The 18,424-nt window shown below is 46.3% G+C and overlaps 1 protein-coding gene and 1 long non-coding RNA gene across 13 annotated transcripts in view; one reads left to right on the top strand and one right to left on the bottom strand.

Moving 5' to 3' along the window:
• Positions 1–2,850, bottom strand: part of STK11IP (serine/threonine kinase 11 interacting protein) — a 22,684-nt gene extending 19,834 nt beyond the window's left edge. For 4 of the 11 annotated variants that reach the window (XR_012421523.1, XM_005574410.5, XM_074010319.1 and 1 more), the window contains exons 1-2: positions 2,815–2,850; positions 2,535–2,621 (exon numbers count right to left, since the gene is read on the bottom strand). Coding sequence is in view for 6 of the 11 variants with exons in the window: in XM_005574410.5 (XP_005574467.3) it covers positions 2,535–2,595 (61 nt within the window). In the remaining 5 variants the exon portion in view is untranslated. The other 7 variants (XM_005574411.5, XM_074010320.1, XM_074010322.1 and 4 more) reach the window with 5 other exon arrangements.
• Positions 2,659–18,424, top strand: LOC107126954 (uncharacterized). Of its 2 annotated transcripts, none has more exons than XR_001484124.3 (4): positions 2,659–2,923; positions 12,287–12,403; positions 13,376–13,493; positions 16,272–18,424. It is a non-coding gene; the product is annotated as an uncharacterized lncRNA (long non-coding RNA). The 2 variants fall into 2 exon arrangements; XR_010580106.2 differs by having other exon boundaries at positions 13,354–13,493; positions 16,272–16,650.

Here is an 18,424-nt window from a genome sequence, read left to right as displayed (position 1 = left end):
AAACTTTCAAGCAATACTAAAAAGTATGCCATAGAAAGAATAACTATTCGTTACAGCACTAAGGCATTGTTACTGCTGTCTGTTAAAAATGCTCTCTCTAATGAGACTTTCATCCTTGAGGACATCTTTTGATCACCCTGGTATTCATCACTGCACCTAAAAAAGTGCAGCTACAAGCTAGGCATGAAGGAATTTTTTTTGGCTTAAAAAATATAATAAGTATAGATAGAGTCAAAAGATGTTGCAGAAACAGTACAGAAAGGTCCCCTATATCCTTTACCCAGTTTTCCCTAACGGTTACATTTTATATAGCTATAGTACAATATCAGAGTCAGGACACTGAGCTGGGCGCCGTGGCCCAGGCCTATAATCCCAGGACTTTGGGAGGCCAAGGCAGGTTAATCACTTGAGGTCCGGAGCTCAGGACCAACCTGGCCAACATGGTGAAACCCATCTCCACTAAAAATACAAAAAATTATTCTAGGACTCTAACCTCGTCTCTACTAAAAATACAAATATTCTAAGCTGGGCATGGTGACACGCACCTGTAATCCCAGCTACTCGAGGGGCTGAGGCAGGAGAACAGCTGGAAGCCAGGAGGCAGAGGTTGCACTGAGCCAAGATTGAGCCATTGCACTCCAGCCTGGGTGACAGAGCTAAACTCCATCTCAAAAAAAAAAAAAAAAAAAAAAAAGGGCAGGCACAGTGGCTCACGCCTGTAATCCCAGCACTTTGGGAGGCCAAAGCAGATGGATCATGAGGTCCGGAGTTCAAGACCAGCCTGGCCAATATGCTGAAACCCTGTTTCTCCTAAAAATACAAACATTAGCAGGGCATGGTGGCACACGCCTGTAGTCCCAGCTACTCGTGAGGCTGAGGCAGAAGAATCACTTGAACCTGAGAGGCGGGGGTTGCAGTGAGCCAAGATCACATCACTGGACTCCAGCCTGGGTGACAGAGCGAGACTCGGTCTCAAAAGAAAAAAAAAAAAATCAGGACACTGATGTTGGTACAATATGTATATATAGCTATATGCTGTTTATATAAATTCCTGCAGCCACGCAATCAAGATACGAAACTATTCTGCTGCCACAAAGCTCTTCTCCTGCTACCTCCTTGTAGTCACACATTCACACACCCACCATTCATCGCTGAATAAATTAACAAGTCCTACAACCTGACATGAAGGATTCTGTATATACTAGACACTGAGGATGGATACAGACATGGTTCAAGGACTCTTCCCACGCTCAAAGGGCCTCCTAGTTGTCTCCTCCCAGAGAAGGATATAAGACATTTGCAAAGTTATCAATACAAGCCAGGAAATAAAACTGCTACTGGCCAGGTGCCGTGCCTCACGACTTTAATCCTAGCACTTTGGGAGGCCAAGGCAGGTTAATCACTTGAGGTCAGGAGTTCAAGACCAACCTGGCCAACATGGTGAAACCCCGTGTCTACTAAAAATACAAAAATTAGCCGGTCATGGTGGTGCACACCTGTAGTCCCAGCTACTCAGGCGGCTGAGGCAGGAGAATCACTTGATCCCGGGAGGTGGAGGTTGCAGTGAGCTGAGATTGCGCCACTGCACTCCAGCCTAGGTGACACAGCAAGACTCTGTCTCGAAAAGAAGAAAAGAAAGAAAAGAAAGCTGCTAGAGAGTTTCCACAGATATCATCAATGGGAGCATGGAGTGATGGAGGACAGCTAACATTAACTGTAGTATGTACCAGATGACTTTGATATCTCATTCAAACTTTCTCAGAATCTCCCAAAGAGCACTGTTAACCCCATCTTACAGATATGAAAATTGAGGTTCAAAAAAGTGAAAAATCTTGATTGAGATCATATAATTGGCAGGAAGTTACTTCTCCTATTTGATCTCAAAGCTAAGGCTTTTTCTACCACAATTAATGCCAACCAAGTACTCAACAACTACTGTGGCTCCACTGTGCCCAGGCACAGTGCCAACCACCAGGGAAGTCATTACAATAACAATAGCTCCCAACTGTAAGCAGTTACTATACTTGCAGGCATTGTACTAAATACATGAATTACAACGAATCCCCACAACTGTTAAGTACAATCATTATGGCAATGTGTGAGGAAAACTGAGCCTCAGGAAACAGTTTGGCAAGTTTGAAAGAGGGTTGATATTCCAACCCAGGTGGGTCCGACTCCAAATCTCGTGCTTCCATCTACTGTACTTAGTACCTTGCTACACGACAATGATTATGATCGAGATCAGTCCCTGGTCCTGAGGAGCTTTCAGTCAGGTAACGATCACTTCCTTCTGACAGTGTCAGAGAAGGCACGGAGGGAGGGATACCGGAGTTTGGCCTCAAAGGACGGCTAGGGTTTGGGCTATCACAGGCAAAGGCCCCCTGTAAGGGCGAACAAATCTGGAAATAGTAAAGAAATTGAACTCTGACACCTGGTGACCCTACCAGTCGTAACTCCGTGACTCTCAGGGCATGTCTCCAGAAGGCACCAACCCTACCTCGTCCGAGGCCCAGCTCAACCGGAAGTCCACTCACCGGACTCCCGCAGCAGCCCCGCGAGCTTCCACACCAGGGAGTCCCGCTGAGCGGTCGTCATGGCCACGGGACGCTAGGGGGCGGAGCCTGGGGGAAAGAGGAAGCGGAAGAGCCTCAGGTGGGCGGTAGTGCCAAAAGCCCAGGGCGTCCACGCAAACCGAGGCGTCGTGCAGAGAAAAAGGCGAGAAAGAAGAGCGAGGAAGAGCATCTTCCTGGCCGCCCTTTGGAGGAACATAAGCCCTGGTCAGACATACCGACCCTCCCCGTTTGGTCCTCCTACCAGCTCAGCTGCGCGGCGCCTATCAATGATGGAAAGGAAGTCCCTCCCCGGAAGAAAATCGAGCCAAGGGACGACCGGAAAACACGCCTCTGCCGCCGGAAACCGCGCCGTAGGTCATGCAAACGAATCGAAAAGGGGCGGTGCGGGGGCTGGCTCGGGAGGGGCGGTCTCTCCGCGGTTGTGGGTGCGGTGGCGTCGTGGGGGGCGTGTCCCGTATCTGGGCCCTCGTTATTCCCCCGCCCTGCGCAGCGTGGGACTCTCGCTTGGCTTTCGGCGAGCCTGTTGCGCCATTGAGGAAACCCTGACTCGTTTGCAAACTGCGCGGGGAAGCCAAGTTTAGAGAAATGGAGCTTTCTGTTAGAGAAAAATTATTTCGAAGCAAACAGTCATTTTCCAGTGAAAGGAGAGCGTGTCCGCCGTAGGATGGACTTAGATGTAAAAGCTGAGGCTACCAAGGATATCACCTCTGGGGTCCTTTGCTGCTTTTCCTTAGTCTCCCTCGAAACTCGTGTATCTTTCCTTCAGCAGTACTGGGCTCCACGCGAACCTAGTCCTTTGTCTTTACCCTATTACCTTTCATAACATCCTAGTTGAAAAGTAGTTATTCAACCGCGTTTGAAAATGAGAAAACAGGTTCACAGAAGCTAGGTTACTTGCGAAGGTCGTTCAATTAGTAACCAGTAGCGCCAGGACTGCGAAAGTTTCCTGCTTCCGAATTCTCATGGTGGCTTTCACCAGGCTCCCCGTCAGATGCTATTGTCAACTACTGAACTAGATTAGCAAAAAGGTCTTACAGAATTCCTGGTTTTCAGGGAAAGTTTCTTTCATGAAGTGCCCCGTTTCTACAGAGGAAAATCAAAATGAATCATAAGCCAGTTGAAAGGAGGAATAGGGTCATAGTCATCTTGATCCCAAGTTGCCAGATTTGAAAGATTTTATTTTCTAAAGACAAAATACTTGAAATGGCAAATATTTTGAATATTTGAACCACACAATTTTGCATTCATGGCATACTACTTGTGCTCTGAGCTGAAAGCCTTTTAGGTTAAATAAAATAATTGCATTCATGGCATACTACTTGTGCTCTGAGCTGAAAGCCTTTTAGGTTAAATAAAGTAAGTGGAGATACATCCGAAGCAGTGTTGGAGCTCAGAAAAACAATACACCAAAATATGGCGCTTTGGCATGCTGACTATTTTGAACGAAAAGATACTGGAAGCCTCAGGCACAGTCTCCCTGACCTTCTGCCCTCCTGTCTCCCAGCCGCCTTTCTCCCCCAAGGCAAGCCATAGAAACCAGAATTCCTCTTCCCCAAGATGAGTCATAGAAACTAGAAGCCCTCTCCTGCAAAGCCAGCCATAAAACCTAAACTTCCCCCACCTTTCTATGTAAGAGCTGGCTGTGGCCAGGCGTGGTGGCTGTAGTCCCAGCACTTTGGGAGGCCGAGGCTGGTGGATCACCTGAGGTCGGGAGTTGGAGACCAGCCCGACCAACAGGGAAAAACCCTGTCTCTTCTAAAAGTACAAAATTAGCCTGGCGTGGTGGTGCGTGCCTGTAATCCCAGCTACTCAGGAGTCTGAGGCAGGAGAATCACTTGAACCCGGCAGACAAGAGGTTGCCGTGAGCCAAGATCATGCCATCGCACTCCAGCCCGGACAATAAGAGGGAAACTCCATTTAAAAAAAAAAAAAATCTGGCCATAAAGAACTTATCTGGCCTACCTTATCTGATAGTAGGCCCCTAAGACCCTCATTTTGGAAGAGATCCTGCCTTATACCTGGGAGGAAGGAATACTACACAGAAAGGCCTTGTTGGGTTTCCCCCTGCTGTCTGTTACTATTAAGTGGCACACTTTTTGCCCAACCACATTACTCCAGACTGTCCATTCTTCATAGAATCTAAGCATTAGAAACAGTTTTCCCTGGCTGTTTGGGTAGCCATTTCTGAAGGCTATGTCATGTAAAACTTTGATTAAATAAACTTCTTAGTTTAAGTTTTTCTCTTAACCTATCTTTTGTTATACGAGTGTCTGCTCTGACCCTTATGGTGAGGAAGAAAGGTATCACACCTTTTCAGCCCCTGCGACAGCTAACTAGTATGCAAATACAAAGTCAGAGTAAGAGCTCAGTATATTTTGTTGACGTGTTAATCCTATAACCTGACGATTGTCAGTCCCTGTTTATTAATCATCTGGAACTTAGGAGGGCAGATTCTCCCAAACGGTTAACTGCCAACTCTGCCCCTCTTGGGCAAGAAACAGATACTTTTGACTTTTGAAGTCCCTGACATTGCAGTGTCTTGAAATCCGTTTCAGCCGTGCCTTTTCAACCCATAGTTATTTTCTGAGAATTGCTCCACCTATATGGGTAGCCCCTGTAGCCAGATTTGCTCTGTATCCCTTTGCTTCTCAGAAACTTGGAAGTGGGACAAAGGCAGAAGCAGAGAAAGCTGAACTACAGAGGAAGAGAAAAATAGATCTGCTAAGGGAAAGCAACAGGAGACTTAATAGTTCTTGTTTCCCTCCCCCTTGTGAGGCCCACTCTCCTTTCTACCCTTGGCCTGTAGGGGAGGCCTTGGCTGCCTTCCAGAGAATTCTCCCCCGCTTTTTCTGTTTTGTTTTTTTTTTAGGCCTAAGAATCTGAATGTATTTCTGTAAATTGCTACCATAAGAACCTCAACTAAGACAAAACGTTTACAAAACAAAGTCTAAAAGGGAAAAAAATTCCCATTCATCATAGCAGTCAAAAAATAAATTCTAGATATAAATACACATACATGCTTATAATATTTTGAGAAATAAGCCAGATCTATGTGAAGAGAACAAGAGAACTTTAGGACATCAAAAATGACCCAGCCAGGCACAGTGGCTCACGCCCGAAATCCCAGCACTTTGGGAGGACAAGGAAGTGAGTGACTTGAGGTTAGGAGTTTGAGATCAGCCTGGCCAACATGGTAAAACCCTGTCTCTACTAAAAGTACAAAAATTAGCTGGGTGTGGTGGCAGGCTCCTGTAATCCCAGCTACTCTGGAGGCTGAAGCAGGAGAATCACTTGAACCCGGGAGGCAGAGGTTGCAGTGAGCTGAGATGGTGCCATTGCACTCCAGCCTGGGCAACAAAAGCAAAACTCCTTCTCAAAAAAAAAAAAAATTATCTTTATTAAAAAGGTATGCAGCCAGGCATGGTGGCTCCCGCCTGTAATCCCAGCACTTTGGGAGGCTGAGGCGGGTGGATCACGAGGGCAGGAGATCGAGACCATCCTGGCTAACACGATGAAACACCCTCTCTACTAAAAATACAAAAAATTAGCCGGCCATGGTGGTGTGCGCCTGTAGTCCCAGCTATTCGGGACGCTGAGGCAGGAGAATGGTGTGATCCCAGGAGGCAGAGCTTGCAGTGAGTCGAGATCACACCACGCACCCCAGCCTCGGTGACAAAGCAAGACTCCATCTCAAAAAAAAAGGGTATGCAATGCCATTTCAAAAATTCATGTTGCTGGAAAGTAGCATAACATATACGGCTGCTATTGTATAATTTCATATATCATCAATGAGTTTGCATTTCTCAAAGGCATGCTATGATATCACTCTGTTAACTTGCAAACACTCTTCTAAGTTTTAGTCCCCAGGACTAGTACTCCACCTAAAATCAGAAACGTCCAGTTTGTGCTTCCAAGCACCAACACCAGCTGCACATGACGAAGAACTCCTAGCACTCTGGTACTAGAGAGGCACTACTTATCTGCCTGGGCCTCCACCCCCATGTTATTGTGTGGAGAGAGAGCTGCTGCTGGTAGCTTCCCTGCCACCCCTGAGTTTCCTGGAGTAGGCTCTACAAAGTGCTGATGATTAAAGAGGGTAAGGAAAGGTGTGCTTGTTACTAGCTTAGGTTTCAGGGATGAAAAGAAGGTAGAAGGCCAGGTGTGATGGCTCCTTGTGTCCGGAATTGGTTCCTTCTGGTGGGTTCTTGGTCTCGCTGACTTCAAGAATGGAGCCGCAGACCCTCGCAGTGGGTGTTACAGTTCTTAAAGATGGTGTGTCCAGAGTTTATTCCTTCAGATGTTCAGATGTGTCCGGAGTTTCTTCCTTCCGGTGGGTTCGTGGTCTTGCTGACTTCAGGAGTGAAGCCGCAGACCTTCTCAGTGAGTGTTATAGTGTTAAAGGTGGCACGTCCAGAGTTGTTTGTTCCTCCCGATGGGTTCATGGTCTTGCTGACTTCAGAAGCAAAGCCACAGACCTTCGCAGTGAGTGTCACAGCTCTGCGTCTGGAGTTGTTTGTTCCTCGCAGTGGGTTTGTGGTCTCGCCGACTTCAGGAGTAAAGCCACAGACCTTCACAGTGAGTGTTACAGCTCATAAAAGTAGTGCAGACCCAAAGAGTGAGCAGCAGCAATATTTATTGTGAAGAGCAAAAAGAACAAAACTTCCACAAAGTGGAAGGGGACATGAGCAGGTTGCCACTGGGGTGGCCAGCTTTTATTCCCTTGTTCAGTCCACCCACGTCCTGCTGATTGGTCCATTTTACAGAGTGCTGATTGGTCCGTTTTTACAGAGTGCCAATTGGTGCATTTACAAACCTTTAGCTAGACACAGAGTGCTGATTGGTGTGTTTACAATCCTTTAGCTAGACAGAAAAGTTCTCCAAGTCCCAACCTGACCCAGAAGCTGGCTTCATCTCTCATCATGACTTTAGTCCCAGCACTTTGGGAGGCCAAGATGGGTGGATCACCTGAGGTCAGGAGCTCAAGACCAGCCTGGCCAACATAGCAAAACCCTGCCTCACAAAAATTAGCCAGGTGTGGTAGTGTGCACCTGTAGTCCCAGCTGTTTGGGAGGCTGAGACAGGAGAATTGCTTGAACCCAGGAGGCGGAGGTTGTAGTGAGCTGAGATTGCACCATTGCACTCCAGCCTGGGAGACAGAGTGAGACTCCATCTCAGAAAAATAAAAGAAAGAAAAAGAAAAAAAAAGAAGGGAGAAGAGAGTATCTTCATATAAGAATGAAGAATGACAGCCAACCACATAATACACATCTCAGATCCTGCTTATTTCTGATATCTTGAACCGTGCAAGACCCAGGAGCCTTGCCTACAGGGGAACAGATGTCATAGTTCACCTTTAGGATATGAGCCATTTTCCTGGGTCTAGACTTCCCCGCTCTGATGCTGCAACCTCCAACAGATCAGATAACTGAGACCTACAGATTCCACCAAAATGAAAATGTTACACTTGGATTGGGGGTAATGGGGGTGAAACTGAATGATCTATTTGTTTCATTTGTTTCATCATCTTGGTATCTTTAGCTGGGCATGGTGGTATGTGTCTGTAGTCCCAGCTACTCAGGAGGCTGAGGTGAGAGGATTGCTTGAGCCCAGGAGTTCAAGGTTGCAGTGAGTTGTGATCACATCACTGCACCCCAGCCTGGGCAACAGGGTGAAAAAACTTGCTATCTTTGTGGAGTAGGAAAGGGGGAAGGATGGAAGAGAATGAAAAGGTATGAATATTACCTCCAAATATAGTTTTGGTAAAAAGAGTTTGTACCAGAGAGGAATCCGTATGCGTAGTAGCCACAGCCCCAGGATTGAGTGGCCGGAGGTAGTTCTTTCTATAAGTAACGTTGGCTCTGCTACTAGACTTGGCCACAAAAGACTGGCCCAGGAATTAACTCAGTTACCGAAGTCAAAAACATATAGGACACATCAGCCACACTGGAGGAGGTCTAGCATGAGAACTCTGAGTTAGACCGTGACCAGGCAAGCTCATCAGAGCCTGGTTCTGGAAGAGATTTAATTTGAGGCACACAGAGGGAAAGCTTGAGAGGCAGAAACTAAGCTCACTGAGAAATCAGAGAAGCTGGGGCCTGAGAATGACTGACTGAAAAGAAAGCAACAGAATAACAATATTCCAGTGACCCAGCATCTGCTCTGCTCTCCCCTCCTGAGAGGACTTGACCATTCTGCATAAAATAAACTGAGGGCTTCCATGAGGAGCTCTGCAGTAAACCCGACGTTATCTGAGAGTACCTTTGATTCTTTTCACTGTCTATCCTGGAAAGCCATGGAACCATTTGAGAAGAGGGTTAAGAAGGGCTATAAGAAAGACCAGAACTATGTGCTTCATTCAGGACACAAGAAAAGGAGAGATGAAGACCCCAAGAATATTGTAAATAAGTAAAAAAAGAAAAAATGGTCTTCAAAGGACAGAAACTTGATACAAAATATGGATAGAGTTGGTTATGGAGAAGAGAGGAAAGCAGACAGAATCCAAGACAGGAAGGAAAATGCAACCTGCTGTTTCAGGCATAACCCACAGAAGGCTGGTTGGTAAAATCACATATAGTATGTGACAAGTGTCTTCCATCTCAGTGCTCCCTACACACATGACCAGAGAGAGGAAGGAAATGATCCACAGCAAGGAGGAAACTGCACATAGAATAGCAGTCAGCCAGGCACGGTGGCTCACACCTGTAATCCCAGCACTTTGGGAGGCCGAGGCAGGTGGATCACGAGGTCAAGAGATTGAGACCAGCCTGGCCAACATGGTGAAACCCTGTCTCTACTAAAAGTATATGGTGCACACCTGTAGTCCCAGCTACTTGGAAGGCTGAGGCAGGAGAATCGCTTGAACCTGGGAGGCAGAGGTTGCAGTGAGCTGAGATGGTGCACTCCAGCCTGGCGACAGAGCGAGACTCCGTCTGAAAACAAACAAACAATAAACAAACAAACAAACAAAAGAATAGCAGTCAGCCTTGCAGTGTTAAGCATGGGCTGATGGGGAAAAGGAAACAAGAAAACTGAGATCACGTGGCTTAGGGTCTCCAGGACTGAGGTGAGCATAGAGGCTGCTTTTTACTCTTAAAACCTCTGGAGAACCACAAAGCTGGAGCTGTCTTTCGTTCTTTTGTTCATTCAACAGATATTTACTGAGCCCTGACTGTGTGCCAGATCCTATGTTAGATTGTGGGTGAATACGCCAGGTGTGGTGGCTTATGTCTGTAATCCCAGCACTTTGGGAGGCCGAGGAGGGCAGATCACCTGAGGTCAGGAGTTCAAGACCAGCTTGGCCAACATGATGAAAGCCCGTCTCTACTAAAAATACAAAATTAACCGGGCATGCTAGTGCACGCCTATAATCCCAGCTACTCAGGAGGCTGAGCAGGAGAATGAATCACTTGAACCCCGGAGGTAGAAGTTGCAGTGAGCCGAGATCACGCCATTACACTGCAGCCTGGGTAACAAGAGCGACAACAAAATTTATTATCTTTACAGTTCTGAAGGTCAGAAGTCCAAAATGGGTCACACTGGGTTAAAATTAAGGTGTCAGCAGGGCTGTGTTCCTTTCTCACCAGGGGAGAACCTGTATTTTTTTTTTTTTTTTTAAAGACAGGGTCTTGCTTTGTTGGCTAGGCTGGAGTGCAGTAGTGTGATCACGGCCTACTGCAGCCCCAATCTCCCAGTCTCAAGAGATCTTCCTGCCTCAGCCTCCCAGGCAGCTAGGACTGGATGTAAGGGTGATATGACTGTGACTTCTGTCACCCCATTGATTACCAGGGTTGATTGGGCTAATCTGGCTGGCTAGGCGGGTGTCTCCTTCCTCCCTCACCTCTCCATGTGCGTCCCTTCTGAAGCTGTGTGCTCAGTTGAAGAGGATGGCCATCCCCGATAGAGGAGGACTGGTCTTTGGTCAAGGGTATACAAGTACTGTGCTCCCCTGCTAGAACTTCCAAACAAGCTCCCAAGTAGCTAGAACTACAGGTTTGCACCACCACACTCAGCTAATTTTTTATATTTTGATCTTTTGTAGAGATGGCTTCTTGCTGTGCTGCCTATGCTGGTGTTGAACTCCTGGCCTCAAGTGATCTTCCCGCCTCAGGCTTTCAAAGTGCTGAGATTAGAGGTGTGAGCCACCATGCCTGGCCAGATAACCTGCATTCTTGTCTTTTCCAGCTTCAAGAGGCTGCCATCTTCCCTTGCCTGTGACCCCCCTCCATCTTCAAAGCCAGCAATGGCTGCCTGACTCTTTCTCACATCACATCACTCTGACACTAACTCTCTTGCCCCGCTCAACATTTAAAGACCCTTGTGATTACACTGGGCCCACCTGTATAATCCAGGATAATGTCCCTACTTTATGGTCAGGCCAGGTGCAGTGGCTCAGACCTGTAGTCTCAGCGCTTTCGGAGGCCAAGGCAGGTGGATCACTTGAGCCCAGGAGTTCGAGACCAGCCTGGGCAACATGGGGAAACCCCATCTCTACAAAAACTACAAAAATTAGCCAGGCATGGTGGTATGCACCTACAGTCCTAGCTACTTGGGAGGCTGAGGTGGAAGGATCGCTTGAGCCTGGGAGGTCAAGGCTAAAGTGGGCCATGACTGCACCACTACATCCAACCTGGGTGACAGAGTAAGACCTTGTCTGAAAAAAAAAAGAAAAAAGAAAACGATTTTAAGGTCAGCTGATTAGCAGCCCTAATTCCATCTGTAATTCTCCATTGCCACATAACATAACATATTCACAGGCTCTGGAGATTCAGATATAGGCATCTTCGGGAGGGGAGCCATTTTCCTGCCTATTACAAACATGGGGCAAGTTATGGTAGTGATAGCACTGTAGGAGATGGTTCCAGTCCAAGACTGCAAGCTGAATACATGTCAGAGCCTCTCCCTCCCATCCCAAATGCCTAGAAATAGTAGTCCCACCTTACCCTCAGGGGGTTACTTTCTAAGACCCCTTCCACCGCCAGTTGGTGCCTGAAACTGCGTATAGTATACTGCGTTATATACCAGATAGAATACCAAACTTTCTATATACCATGTTTTCCCTACACCAGGGTGTCCAATCTTTTGGCTTCCCTGGGCCACATTGGAAGAAGAAAAATTGTCTTGGCTCTCCTAATGTATTAAGAAATCTTATGAATTTGTGTGAGGTTGCATTCAAAGTCACCCTGGGCCACGTGTGGCCCACAGGCCGTGGATTGGACAAGCTTGCCCCACACATAGAGACTATGATAAAGTTTACTTTATAAACTAGGCACAGTAGGCCTGGTGCAGTGGCTCATACCTGTAATCCCAGCACTTTGGGAGTCCTAGGCGGGCGGATCACCTGAGGTCGGGAATTGAAGACCAGCCTGACCAACGTGGAGAAAACTGTCTCTACTAAAAATACAAAATTAGCCGGCTGTGGTAGCATGTGCCGGTAATCCCAGCTACTCAGGAGGCTGAGGCAAGAGAAGTGCTTGAACCCAGGCGGCAGAGGTTGCAGTGAGCCAAGATCGTGCCACTACACTCCAGCCTGGTGACAGAGTGAGACATTGTCTCAAAAGTAAATAAATAAATAAATAAAAATAGACACAGTAAAAGATTAACAACAATAACTAATAGTAAAATAGAACAATTATAACCATATGCTGTAATAAAAGTTATATGGATGTGGTCTCTCTCTCAAAATATCTAATTGTGCTATGCTCACCTATTTTCAGACCACAGTTGACCACGAGTAACTGAAACTGTCATGGTGTTCGAACCTAAGGGACTCCCATCTTTGGTGAGGGCGAAGAAAATGAGGCTGGGACTTGCTGGGTTGCATTCCCAGAAAGGTAGGTACTCCTAGCCTCTAGATCTTTACTAAACAGACCCAGATGTGGGAGTGTCCCAATATCCTGATTTTTTTTTTTTTTTTTGAGACAGAGTCTTGCTCTGTCGCCCAGGCTGGAGTGCAATGGCACAATCTTGGTTCACTGCAAGCTCTGCCTCCCAGGTTCACGCCATTCTCCTGTCTCAGCCTCCCAAGTAGCTGGGACTACAGGCACCTACCACCACGCCCGGCTAATTTTTGTATTTTTAGTAGAGACGGGGTTTCAGCACGTTAACCAGGATGGTCCTGATCTCCTGACCTCGTGATCTGCCCGCCTTGGCCTCCCAAAGTGCTGGGATTACAGGCGTGAGCCATTGCACCTGGCCTTATCCTGATATTTTGAGAACAGAAGCACTTCTAATTTTGCTTTAAAAACAATAATATCGATTCTTGCAAAATGTATTAAGAAAATTAATCCTTTATCACAAACCCTTGTAGCAGAGCACATCTCCCCATGATCTTTTTTATCCTGTATATAAACAAGTGGTGTACCTAGGGTGGACACGTTCCTTCTCTTACTTTCGGGAATGCCCTACTCTGTCTATGGAGGATCTGTACTGTCTTGTTCTTTTTTTTGAGACAGTGTCGCCCAGGCTGGAGTGCAGTGGCACGATCTCGACTCACTGCAACCTCCACCTCCTGGGTTCAAGTGATTCTCCTGCCTCAGCCTCCCAAGTAGCTAAAATTGCAGGCACACACCCAGCTAATTTTTGTATTTTTATTAGAGATGGGGTTTCACCATGTTGTCCAGTCTGGTCTCGAACTCCCAGCCTCAAGTGATCCACCCCCTTCAACATCCCAAAGTGTTAGGATTACAGGCGTGAGCCACTGTGCCCAGCCACCACTTTATTTTCTTAATAAACTTGTTTTGGTTTGCACTATGGACTCACCCTGAATTCTTTCTTGCATGAGATCCAAGAACGCTCTCTTAAAGGTATGGATCAGGACTCCTTTCCTGTAACATCTTTCTGGCAAACCATGGAAGTGACAATACTGAAGAGACACCTGGTCCAAAGGAAAATCATCTGTGCACACCAATTGACTGACTTTAGGTAAGTGGAGTTCATATACCTGGGTAAAGGATGGGATTGAGTTAGAGGCCCAACTTAGGGGACTTAGAATCTTTCCTAAGACAGAATGGGTTAGAAGGCCCTCTTAATAAAAGGGAAGAACACTTGACCAACTTTGGGTTAGAGGCCCAACTTAGGAAGGTTAAAGTCCCTTCTAAAATGTAAGGGGTGAGAGGTCCCTCTCAGTAATGTCCCTCTTGGTGAAGAATGGGTTTGGCACCACAGGGTGTTAACTGCCATGCTCTTTGTATTAATCTGCCTTGTGTTCTTCACTGCATGAATCAATTTATTGGTGCTGTTTCTGTTTCACTGTCATTTTCAGGAGACTTTATTTAACTGGTCTTAGGGATTTTAACATACTCTTCCCCTCCGTGCCTCCCAATATCCATTCGTTTAATTGTGAAACACTGGGAACAAGAAAGCATTGAAGGCCCCATCTCTAAAATTGCTGATTGAGATTGGGTATTTAACAGCTGTGAGCAGTAAGATTAGATAGATGCGGTTATGTTTTAATGCCGCTATGCCTACTAGGTGTGATCTAGAAGCACTAGGATGGAAATCAGGGGACTTTTCTCCTTGCTGTTTGTTTCATTTTGCACACTAAACAAACACTTCCTTCCTTTCTTGGATTTGGCCAAACCAGCTTTGCTTGGCCAATCCACACTGCCACTATTGCCCAGAGGCTGTTTGCTCTGGTTATTCCCATCGAAATCCTCTCTTTTTCCTTTGCCTTATTCAACATTTCTTTTGTCAGAGTCCACGTTGTGGTTTATCTAAGAGTCATGGCTCAGCTCACTTATATTATTTAGACAGTGTAAATAAGAGAATTCAATTTTTGGCAGGGATCCCCTCATTAATGCAGCTGGCCTTAAAAACCTCTCTTACGCTTTTCAGTGGAACTCAGTCAGTGGCAATACAATCTTGCAGGTTTGGAACTTTTCTTTCAACATCACCTGCGTCTTTCATGGGAACCACGGCATCCATCCCAAAGGACTCCCCACTAGGATATATTCTTGAACATTGGGACCAGTTTAAACTAAATGGGCTTAAGAAGAGAAAACTGTTGTTTCTATATAATACTGTTTGGCCTCGGTATTATTTGGAAAAACAAGAGAAATGGCCTCCTACTGGAACTATGGCCTTTAAAACTGTACTTCAACTCAATTTGTTCTACAAGCGGGAGGGAAAATGAAATGAAATACCGTATGTTCAAGCATTTTTGCTGCTCAGTCCGGATGACACCGTGCAGGAGGTGCATGCGTGTTTGATGAGAGGAAAGGAAGAAAAAGAACTAGACATCTTAGATGATCCTGTGACACAAGCTCCACCCCCAGTTCAGCAGGCATTTTTGGGTGGAGCAGAACCTCCTTCTATCAGCTTTGAAGGTTCAGATTTTGTCCGTCCTTTCTCCCTCTAGTCCACCTGAAAGTTCTGTTGAGAACCCTTGGTCACCTCCTCCTGACCTGCCTAGTCCCACTCTATACCCACCACTCCCTAAGGAATTTGGCCCCTCGAGTACTACTCATAGTGGAGCCTCTTATCAACCTCTGAAGGGAAATCTTTGTCCCCTTAGAGGGGTGGCAAATGGGGAAGAAGGCACTGTGTGAGAGGACATGTCTCCTTTTCTATGACTGAGTTGGCTCTATGTAAAGAGAAGTTTGGTCATTTCTCTGAAGATCCAGGAAAATTCCTAGATGAGTTTGAGAAACTAACTCTGTCTGACCTATGGTTTAATGTAGCAGGAGCTGCATGTTTCATTGTCTCTGTGTTGCACAGTGGAAGAGAATCTATTTGCGGGACAGCCAGGACCCATGCAGATGAGGTATTGGCTCCAAACCCAAACCATAATGTATATCAGGCAGGAAGTGTAACAGTTCCACATCAAGATCCACAATGGAGCTGGGCACAGTGGCTCACGCCTGTAATCCCAGCACTTGGGGAGGCTGAGGCGGGCGGATCACCTGAGGTCAGGAGTTCAAGACCAGCATGGCCAACATGGCAAAACCCTGCCTCTACTAAAAATACAAAAAAATTAGCCAGGTGTGGTGGTGGCCACCCGTAATCCCAGCTACTTAGGAGGCTGAGGCAGGAGAATTGCTTGAACCCAGGAGGTGGAGGTTGTAGTGGGCTGAGATCATGCCATTGCACTCCAGCCTGGGTGACAGTGAGATTCTGTCTAAAAAAAAAAAACAGATCCAGAATGGAACTATCAAAGGAGCAGGGGAGGAGAGATCATATGGTCACTTGTTTGTTGGAAGGGATGAAGAAATGTATAAAAAGGCTTGTTAACTATGAAAAGGACACCAGGGCCTGTTGGGGGTGGTGTGGGGAGGGAGAGGACAAATACCTAATGCATGTGGGGCTTAAAACCTGGATGACGGGTTGATGGGTGCAGCAAACCACCATGGCACATGTATACATATGTAACAAACCTGCACATTCTGCACATGTATCCCAGAACTGAAAGTAAAATTAAAAATAAATAAATAATGAATAAAATAAAATAAATAAGAAAAGGTTAAGGAAGTTTCTCAGGGTAAAGATGAGAATCCAGCTTTGTTTCCAGGGCGTTTAGTTGAGAGAATTAGAAAATATACTAACACTGATCCTGCCTCAAAGGAAGGATAAACCCTTTTGGGAGTACATTTTATAAACCAGTCTGCCCCTGATATGTGTAGGAAGCTACAAAAAGCAGCTATGGGTCCCCAGACTCCTATGGAACAGTTTTTGGATGTGGCATTTTTTGGTTTTTAATAACAGGGACAAAGCAGAGGAAGCAGAAGGAGTAGGAAGTACCTCCCACAAGGTGCAGCTCTTGGCTGTAGCCTTAAGCTCACCTTCCACATGGGGTTGCCCTCCTGGCTCTTGGCCTGAACAAGGGAAGCTAAAAGGTGGGAATCCCAAAGCTGGTGTCCGAGTCACCGTGCCTTGGGTGTACATCAGTGTGCACACTGTAAGAAAACTGGCCATCGGAAGGACTGCCCAGCGCTTTGACGGGAGCCATCGGCACCTGAAACAATGATGGCTGAAACAGCCAGACCAGCTCAAGAGTGACGGGGCCGGAGACTTTCTGCCAGAGCCCCTGTCGGACAACTACATATCTCTCCAGAGGAGCCTTGGGTAATGCTTGACGTGGCAGGTAAGAATATTAACTTCCTTTTGGATATGGGGACTGCTTACTCTGTTTTGACCCGTTATAATGGGCCTCTGTCACCCCAAAACTGTATGGTCAGGGGGATAGATGGACAAGCTCATAGACACCATTTTACCTATCCTTTAAGCTGCTCTTCAGGGACTTTGGTTTTCTCATATACTTTTCTTTTCATGCCCTACCCCCTTGTTGGGAAGGGATTTGTTGACTCAGCTGCAAACAGTGGTATCTTTTGGTTTTTGTTTGTTGGTTTGTTTGTTTGTTTGAGACAGAGTCTCACTCTGTCACCCAGGCTGGAGTACAGTGGTGTGATCTCAGCTTACTGCAACCTCCACCTCCCAAGTTCAAGCGATTCTCCTGCCTCAGCCTCCCAAGTAGCGGGGACTACAGGCTGCTCGCACCACCATGCCTGGCTAATTTTTATACTTTTAGTAGAGACAGGGTTTCACCACGTTGGCCAAGCTGGTCTTGAACTCCTGACCTCAGGTGATCCGCCCGCCTCGGCTTCCCAAAGTGCTGGTATTACAGGCATGAGCCACCATGCCCGGCCACAGTGGTATCTTTTGGAAGCCACCAGGCAGACGAGGGATTGCTCTTTCTCCTTTCCTGTGATAAAGGAGGAAAAGCAATAGGGGACTTATCTACTTTACCTATTGAAGTAACCTCCCAAGTAAATCCTATACTATGAGACACTAAGATTCCAGGCAAAACATTAAATGTTCCCCCAGTTTACATCCAACTTAGGCCTGGTGTCCCATAACCCTGGAAAAGGCTTACTTAAAACAATAAAGCAGATAACTCAGGCCTGTGAACTATGTGCCTGGAATAACCCAAATAACCAATCTTTACCTCCTTCTTCAGTAAGGCCTGTTCAGCATAAGAGAATGTACCCTGGTGAAGACTGGCAAATAGATTATACTCAGATGCCCCCATGTAAAAGGTTTAAATATTTATTAGTATTCGTTGACACCTTTACTGGTTGGATCGAGGCTTTTCCTATGGGGTCCGAAAAGGCAATTGAGGTTTCTAAATTCCTATTAAAGGAAATAATTCCTATATTTGGGCTGCCTAAGAGCTTGCAGAGGGATAATGACCTGTGTTTCACAGCAACAATTACCCAAAACATATCCTCAGCCCTAGGAGTTCAGTACTGCCTTCACTTGGCATGGAGGCCACAATCTCCAGAGAAAGCAGAAAGAGCCAATCAAACTCTAAAAAGGACTCTGCCTAAACTATGCCAAAAAACATCATAAACCTGGCTATCTTTATTGCCCGTAGCCTTGTTACGGGTTCCAGCGGCCCCCAAGGGAAAGGTGCAGCTCAGCCATGTTGAAATAATGTATAGAAGGCCTTTCTTAACTAGAGACCTCCTAATAGACATAGATACTTTCAAGCTACAAAATTATGTAATCAACTTAGGACAAGTGCAAAACACACTCCTTGAATATGGAAATCAAAGACTCCCTTCCCCCACTAAGGAAGAGAATCTGGTTACAACCCAGCAGGGAGACTGGGTTCTACAAACACTTGGAAGGAAGGATCCCCAGCAGATCAACTTTTCCCAAAATGGAAGGGACCTATCAAGTTCTCCTCAGTACCCCAACTGCAGTGAAATTTCTGGGAATAAACAGCTAGGACCATTTATCTCGAATTAAACCTGTCTCTTATAAAGTCCCACAGGCTGACAGAACACAAGAGACTGATCCCACTTATTCCTGTGAGCCAACCAGTGACCTCTGGCTCCCATTCAGAAGAAAAGAAA

Source organism: Macaca fascicularis, chromosome 12 (genome assembly GCF_037993035.2).
Source record: "Macaca fascicularis isolate 582-1 chromosome 12, T2T-MFA8v1.1".
Lineage (NCBI taxonomy): Eukaryota > Metazoa > Chordata > Mammalia > Primates > Cercopithecidae > Macaca > Macaca fascicularis.
Note: the sequence above shows the minus strand (reverse complement) of the source record. Positions and strands in the feature narration are given on the sequence as shown.